The following is an 8,191-nucleotide window of genomic DNA, read 5'->3' on the forward strand; positions in this document are numbered from 1 at the left end:
ATGTGTGATTTGTGTTTGCTGGAGGATACTCCTACTAGTATCTCCAGTATTGTTCTTAGGGAAGTTATTTCTCCCTAGATCCTTTTTGAGGGTCAAGTATTTTTTGTTTGGTGATCAATGAAGAGTATGAGAATTTTTGTTCAAAAAAAAAAGTTTGAGAATGGTTTGATGAATTATTTGATTGGTCTAAAACATTGATCGGCAAGCTAGACTATTTGACCCTTTCTTAGTATTGACATGAAATATTTCTTTAAATTAGCATGTCTCTTAAGCTTTTATGTTACTGTTTTTGAGCATTTTAATGTGCTTTAGTTTTGTTTTGGCGGTTGCTTCCATTTTATCTTTTATTGATTGTTGGTTTTAAATTTGATGTAACTTTTAAGTTTTATGTGTGCTGGACTAACAATTTGTGTGTTGAATTGCCGAACTTCTAAGGTTTATGTATGCTGGACCTTGTGTTGGATATTAAAGTTTTAACGTGTGATGTGGTGGGTTTGTTTTACTGCTGGAATCTTAAGTACTTGAGATGAAATTTAAGCTGTAGGTTTTATTTGATATAACTTAAGTTTTATGTTTTGCTCTTATGTAATTTTGATACTACAAATATCCTACTGGTGAGGTTGCCAACTTAATTGCCATCTGCTGGTTTTTTGCACAACAGTATAGGCTTTCGGATTGTGAAAATAGTCTAGGTTGGATTTTGTGTATATGTTGAATTTGTAACCGTTCATTCTAGCATTTTGGATTCTAGACTGTGTACAGATTGAATAGTATATATCTTTCTTTTTTCTATTTAATGAGAAAATAGAAAATTCCAAATAATTCTTCTGTTTGAACCCATCGTTCTACGTGATTTGAGTTTGCCTATGAAGCAGAAAGCTTGGCATTGGACCATTTGTAAAGGCCTATACGTCAAAGACAGAAATGATCCATAGCATGAAAAAGCCCAAATTATTGAATCTGGTTGACAAAACAAAATTAAAAAAAAAAAAAAAAAAAAAAAGAAGAAGCAGCCTAAAAAATTATCGACAATTACCAATTTATCCAAGTTTTCCGAATCCGAATTATCCAAAAATTTTGAAAATAATCTTTCACGGAAAAAGGTTGGGTAATTACCCGATTTACCTGACTATTTAGGTCGGGAGTCGGTAAAAGGGTTTCCGACACCGACTTATTGGATACCCAAGCCTATTGAAAATGATCCCTCACTTTTTAATTTTAAATATTTACTCCTTAACTTTTTCGCGTTTTTGAATTGAGTCTTTCTGTCTATTTTTCCATCAAATTTTGTTAACTCCGTTTGGCCAAGGCTACATCAGCATCAACAACTAAGCCTAAAAGCGACGCCGTATCAATATTTCCTTATTGTTTTTAATAATTTTATTTTTTTAAAAAAAAATTGAAAAAAAAAAAGAAAGAAAGAAGGGCCATCATCCTTGGCTACCATGGAGTGGCCGGCCACCCCCATTTTGGCCAAGGGGTTGGCTCAACGACCCCCTTGGCCTATCTGGGTTGGGTGGTTCGCCCACCTTATGGGGTTTATAAAAAAAAGTTAATGGGTTTTGGCCCTTGGGGGTGGCCGGTTCCCCCACCTCCATTAGCAAACCCTAAATAAATTTTAGATGGTTTGACACTTTGGGGTGGCCGAATCATTTCCACCTTTTTTTTTTCTTTTTCTTTTTTCAATTATTTATTTATTTATATTATTTTTAAATAAAATTATTAAAAAAAAAAATATTGAAACGGCGTCGTTTTTAGACTTAGTTGTTAATGCTGACATGGTCAAAAGGTGACTCAGCCAAATAAAATTAACAAAATTGGATGAAAAATAAATAGAAGGACCCAATTCAAAAATTAAAAAAAAAAAAAAAAAAAAAAAAAAAAAGAAAGTTAAAAATTAAAAAGTAAGAGATTATGTTCAAATCATACGTCAATTCAAAAATTTATTATATATTTATCCTAATATTCATTAATATATATGTTTGAACATGTGAAAACAAACCATGTGATGACTAGTTGTCATCCCTTTGGTCAACGCATGCCACAGAAGATGATTGAAAAACGTAAATAAAGAGTAGAATATTCCCTTCCAATCTTTATCCATAAATGTCAAAGATACGTCAGAGACTCAAATAGGAGAAAAGATACGTTAGAGAAACGACTTTCACATGGAAACAAACCCGGAGAGTGCTTGGTTTTGATTGGGTGCCGAGAAAGAAACTGGCAGTGCCAGAACATAGTAGCCGAAAATATCTTTCCTTTCAGATTAACCCCCCAAAACGAGGGTAGGCTTTTTTTGTCATTGTGTTTTTTGTTTGCCGAAGGTTTTTCTTTTCTTTTCGCACCTAATATAAGTGGATCAAACACAGAGATTCCAGATTCCAGATTCCCAGAAAAGGTACAAGAATCTCACTTCAGTCCATACACGCACACCCAGCTTGATCGAGTGAGTTGCATCTCTTGCTTTTCCTTTTTTTCCTGTTTTCTTGGTTGGTTCATCTGATTGATTCTTCTTTGATTGCGTTTGGGTCCATCTACATTCATATGGAATGACTCTGTGTAATTGTGCATCTGTTTGTGAAAAATAGTCGATTTTTATTAATGGGTTATTGGTTTTGAAAATTGGAGTTCTGGGTATTGGAAATATACGCCTTTTTCTTTTCTTCCCATGAAGTTCATGATGAATTGAAGCCTACAAGTCAATTTTTATTTATTTATTTTCTTTTTAATACAGATTTTATTCGATAGGTTGGAGCTGGGAAAAAAAAAATCCTTAAATAAAATGAACGAACTTCTTAATAACCACTCATTCATACATGATTGGCAGTACTTGTAGGAACTGGTTTAAAGGAAGAAGCATTCATTCATGGCAGCACCTTATCAAAATGTGCCTCCCGCTAATCTTGAGGTTTGTGATCAAAATGATCGTTTCCTTTATCTATGGATATTCTTTATTTCTTATTAAAAAAATTTGATTTACATCTGCTGTGGCCTGTGTTAACAGGGAAAGTATGTTGCAATTTTAGTGTGCTGGCTTCTTGGAAATGGGTGTCTCGTTTCATGGAACAGTATGCTGACTATAGAAGATTACTATTCTCACTTGTTCCCGGTAAATTAAGTCTCTCTTTTTTTAATTGTTCTTAAATCAGTTTTTGGATATAATCTTCTGGGTGTAGTTCTGTAAAGGCATGTCATTCATGACTTGCAGGCCTGAAAAGCCAGTCCTTTGACATGGAGCACTTGAGGATGCTTAAAACTTTCATGAAAGTTAGAATTTTATAATGTAATTAAGAATTTTATAATGTAATTATGTGATCTAACCTCATTGTTTTACTCATAAATCAGCAATTAAGAATTAGCTTGAGCAGAGATTGGTACCATTAGTTCACAAGCATGAGATCGGCCCTTTTTGAATCAATTCACTGAAACTGAAAATAAACCATGATTTCAGATCATGTCTTTTTAAAACTTCTCACTGACTAGAAATTCTTGGATTTCGAACCATTTAGTCTGGGAAAGATCAAGGATTCTTCTCTTCCCATATCATTCTGCTGCCCCATGTAGCTTCATAGATTTAATCTTTATGATGCTGATTCTGTTGACATATTATCCTGGTTTTTCTGATTGATTTCCAAACTACAATCTCTATGTCCTGAATTATGTTATGTATCATTTGTGTTTTAATAGGATTCATTTGCCTCTACTTAGAGTTGCTCTTGATTATTTCAAACACTTCTTTTTATCAACTTATTAGATCTAAATTTGGTGAATCATAATATATATATATATATATATATATATATAAGAATGTCCACAGTTGTGTAGCCAAGGATTGTTTTCGTAATTAGGGTGTTAAATTACCACTTATCTTAAAAGCTGAAGCTTATAGGAAGGGATAAATTTAATCATTTAATGAATACTTTAACACTCCCATTCACGTGTGGGTTCAAACAGGCCCAACACATGGAATATTTAATTGAAATGGGAGTGAATGATGGGTTCAGACTCATGACCTCTAACTATGATACTAAGTTAAATTACCACTTATCCCAAAAGCTTAAACTAATAGGAAGAGATGAATTTAATCATTTAATATATATTTTAATACTCGCCCTCAAATGTGAACGCAAACTCGCTTTTAATAGGTTTGGACCAACATGTAGAATATTTAATTGAAATGAGGGGATAAATTGATGGAGTCAGGGTTTGAACTTAGGACCTCTACTTTGATACCATGTTAAATCACCACTTATCCCAAAAACTAAGCTGATATGAAGAGATGAATTTAATAATTTAATTTATATTCTAACATAAGGTTCTTTATTTTTTCCTTGTGCAGAATTACCATTCCCCAAGGGTCCTTACTCTTGTATATCAGCCGTTTGCTCTTGGAACCCTTTTAGTACTGGCATACAATGAGGCAAAAATCAATACTAGACAAAGAAACCTATTTGGATATTCCTTGTTTTTCATAAGTTCTCTTTTGGTTTTAGTTGTAAGTACAATTTGCTTTTCTAACTCAATCTACCAGATCCTATTCAGTTACATATATCATTAGCTTAAATACAAATTATTAATCCTTTGAGAGAGTTTTGAGTCCTTTTTGCTTGTTTATTATTATTCTGCTATAGTTGGATTTAGCTACTTCTGGGAAAGGAGGACTCGGAACTTTCATTGGAATATGTGCCATTAGTGGGGCTTTTGGAGTTGCAGATGCTCATGTGCAGGGTGGAATGGTTGGAGATCTCTCCTTCATGCAACCTGAATTCCTTCAAGTCAGTATTCATGACTGCCATAATTAAATGCTCAATAGTTTCTTAGGTGTTGGCACTTACTAATCTGATTTTAAGTTTGTGATTAATTTCTTTGTTTTAAAATTTCCAGTCTTTCCTTGCTGGTTTGGCTGCATCAGGTGCTCTAACCTCTACTTTGAGGTTAATTACAAAAGCAGCTTTTGAAAATACCAAGGATGGTCTTCGCAAGGGAGCCCGTATGTTCAAATCCCTGTTGCTTTAGTTTCCTAGAAGAGAAAAATTGAAAAATTTCCCCCTATTGTTGCTATTGTTGAACAATTAATCCTACAACATATTAGATCGGTTTGGAATATGGTAACAGGTTTCTGATTAAATTTTAGGAGCCCATATGATCAAATCCCTATTATTTTCCTTTACTTTCATGGATTTGCTTAGTACAGGTTGAGTTTTTTCATCATGGTAAGTTGTTAACTCTATTCAGAATTTGTTTGAGATCCTTATCCTCTGAGTTTCTTGTTATTTATTTGTGAGTTTGTCACATTCCTTTCAAGTTTGTTTTCAATATGTGTATCTGAGATATATTGCTGACTGCGTACCATTTCTGGCACTGATTAATATTTACACAAGAGCCATACAGGAAATTTATCAGTAATTTATGTTGTAAAATATTTATGCTATTGCCTGATTATATAGAAGGTTGAAAGAAAAATCAAGTGCTTTGATAGCTGCATTTTTCTTACTTCCGTTTGTTGTGGCTATTTTCAACTTCAATAGTCATCATTCAGGGAAAATGTCGGACTGTAATGGTGTGTAATTTATTAAATTACTCTTTTTTACTACAACTGAGTGCTGATTTCTTCTGCTTGCTGCTAATTAAGCATTATGTTGTAATGATGTTAGACAGACAAGCATATTGTTGGACTTTCTGAAAGGATGTTTCTAAAAATTATGTTTTACGGTTGACTACAGTTTTGTTCTTTGCCATTTCCTCCTTCTTCGAGCTTCTATGTGTTCTTCTTTATGCATTGGCCTTCCCAAAACTTCCAATTGTGAAGTATTATCGCTCAAAAGCAGCCTCAGAAGGATCAAAGACTGTTTCAGCTGACCTTGCTGCTGGCGGCATCCAAACATTAACACAACAAGAGGCATGTCTCTTTTTTTAATGACACGCAATTTTTTTATTTTTTTATTTATTTATTTTTCTTGTAATTCACATGTCAATCTTTTGTGAGATACTGGAATTTGCAGGCGGAGGAAGATCCAAAACAACTTGAGCGACTAAACAACAAAGAATTGTTACTTCAGAACATTGATTATGCACTTGACATGTTTCTGATATATGTGCTGAGTTTATCTATTTTCCCTGGATTCTTATCTGAAGATACTGGATCACACAGCTTAGGTGCATGGTATGTTTGTATCCGCAATTACATTATTAGTTTAGTGTCCGGCTGGTCATTTCTGCGAATATTAATTCATTCCATCATTCTGTCTTTTTATGCAATGACCAATTAGAGAATTTATAGGCAAAGGTCTCTCGGTGTGTGTTTGTAATTGGTGATATTTTCAGGTATGCCCTTGTTTTGATAGCAATGTATAATGTGTGGGATCTCATTGGAAGATACGTTCCACTCCTGAAATTCCTGAAGTTGGAGTCGCGGAAAGGTCTGATGATAGCGATTCTTTCTCGGTTCTTACTCATCCCGGCATTCTATTTCACATCCAAGTATGGTGATCAGGGCTGGATGATAATGCTGACATCCTTCTTGGGGTTAAGTAATGGTTACCTCACTGTCTGTGTCCTTACATCCGCACCAAAAGGTTACAAGGTTAGTTCACTAGATGGCATTTAGTTTCAGTTTTTCTAAATTTTAAGTAGATTTGTAGAAGAACTTATATGCTCTTCTGAAACTCATAGGGACCGGAGCAAAATGCCTTGGGAAACATTCTGGTGTTGTTTCTTCTAGGAGGTATTTTTGCAGGGGTAACACTTGACTGGTTGTGGCTAATAGGTAAAGGCTGGTGACTGCTGATTCTTGCTGATTTAAAGGAAGTAATATTTTTCTTATTTTAGATTGTTTGGGAAAACTTTATTTCTAATGCTATTGGATAGTGATTCATTAAGGAAGAAATAAGAAATGTGGAGCCATTCTTTAGAACTTGCTTCAACGCTCTACTTCTAAATTGTAATGTTCTGTACAGATTTCTTGAGGAACTTATGAATAATTACCTCAAGTGTTTGTTTCTTCATCTTCTCTCAAAGTATTAAATTAAAGGGTGAATATCCTTCCACATCAAACTCACATCTTATTTGCAAAATTAGCAACTCTTTTTCTTTCCTTCTCTTCTGTAATATGAAATTTATGATGAAAGATGAACAATGAGTACAGATGCTGCAACAAACTTCAGATTCTGGAAAACCCTCGGGCTTCTAGTAAAGGTTTGAAAGGAAAACTGTTACAATCCTCTATGGGTTAGTATTAAAAGCTGGTTTTCAGGGGTGAGTTTTACCTAAAGTTTGTAAGTTTATTTTCAAACCCTTGGTTTAAAGGACGTTCAAGTTTTTTCTAAGAACTTACCATGAATTATCTCATTACGGACTTAATATTCAGGTTCGTAACAAACACCCTATAATGACTCACCTACCTCTCTTTCTTCTCTAAGAAACACCAGAGCACTGAATGGAATCTCTAGAGAAAAACAACTCAGCTTCGTCTGGAATGTTTCTTTTGTCTTTGACTGTTGTTGTAACTCTGCTTTGTTTAAGTATTTAGTTAAATAGTGGGTCGGCTTTTCAAAACGGACCCTTAGATACAATTTGAAAATGTGATTTATTTATTTATTAAAGTTTTTTAAACTATCATTTTTTTTTCTTCTTCTAACGAACTCTCATAATAAACACGACTGATATAAGAGCATTAACAACAATTTTCTTAAATTTCATTTCATTCCCTAAATGTATAGAAAACTCTCAACCTCCCTGTAAGGTTGTAACAGACTCCTTTGGTATTTTCTAAACCAAAGAAACCAAAAGTACTGTATATGTAACGATCGTTTAAATCATTTAATTCGCCTCGAGAATGTTGATTATAGATATGGAAAAAAGGTGGTAACCGCCTGGTGGGCCTTCCAACGCTGATGAATGCCTTCTTTCTTTTCTCTGAACTCTACAACAAACAAGTGGAAGAGGCAAGATTCGAACCCAATACAAGATTATTATTAAGCCCAATCAAGAAAAACAAAAAAGAAGCGTTAAAGGAAACAAACATTCAACCGCAATTCTCTCCCGTGAACATGTGAAATTCAAGAATATTATGCCTCCTACAGGATAAAATAATCTAGTATTTTTGGGTTTAGCTTCATAATCTGAAACTATTAACCCAGAGGAATCAAATACATAAACAAAATTTGTTTACAATTTTCATTGCAAATCGACC

The 8,191-nt window shown here is 33.9% G+C and overlaps 1 protein-coding gene across 2 annotated transcripts; it reads left to right on the forward strand.

Moving 5' to 3' along the window:
- Positions 1 to 2,126: 2,126 nt before the first annotated feature.
- LOC133859112 (equilibrative nucleotide transporter 3-like) lies at positions 2,127 to 7,057 on the forward strand. 2 transcript variants are annotated; one of them, XM_062294426.1, is made up of 11 exons: positions 2,127 to 2,285; positions 2,370 to 2,446; positions 2,828 to 2,908; positions 3,005 to 3,109; positions 4,340 to 4,495; positions 4,632 to 4,775; positions 4,885 to 4,990; positions 5,724 to 5,899; positions 6,003 to 6,163; positions 6,325 to 6,583; positions 6,673 to 7,057. In XM_062294426.1, the coding sequence occupies exons 3-11, from the start codon at positions 2,867 to 2,869 to the stop codon at positions 6,778 to 6,780; spliced, it is 1,257 nt and encodes a 418-aa protein (XP_062150410.1). In that variant the 5' UTR covers positions 2,127 to 2,285; positions 2,370 to 2,446; positions 2,828 to 2,866; the 3' UTR covers positions 6,781 to 7,057. The 2 variants fall into 2 exon arrangements, with proteins under 2 accessions (XP_062150410.1, XP_062150412.1); XM_062294428.1 differs by having other exon boundaries at positions 2,837 to 2,908.
- Positions 7,058 to 8,191: the final 1,134 nt, after the last annotated feature.

Source organism: Alnus glutinosa, chromosome 2 (genome assembly GCF_958979055.1).
Source record: "Alnus glutinosa chromosome 2, dhAlnGlut1.1, whole genome shotgun sequence".
NCBI lineage: Eukaryota > Viridiplantae > Streptophyta > Magnoliopsida > Fagales > Betulaceae > Alnus > Alnus glutinosa.

Excerpts from the sequence above, each read along its gene's own strand:
- LOC133859112 (XM_062294426.1), top strand. The coding sequence starts at position 2,867 with ATGGCAGCACCTTATCAAAATGTGCCTCCCGCTAATCTTGAG. Across the intron at positions 4,496-4,631 it reads GTTCTCTTTTGGTTTTAGTT|TTGGATTTAGCTACTTCTGG; the intron begins GTAAGTACAATT and ends ATTCTGCTATAG. Across the intron at positions 6,584-6,672 it reads CCGCACCAAAAGGTTACAAG|GGACCGGAGCAAAATGCCTT; the intron begins GTTAGTTCACTA and ends TGAAACTCATAG.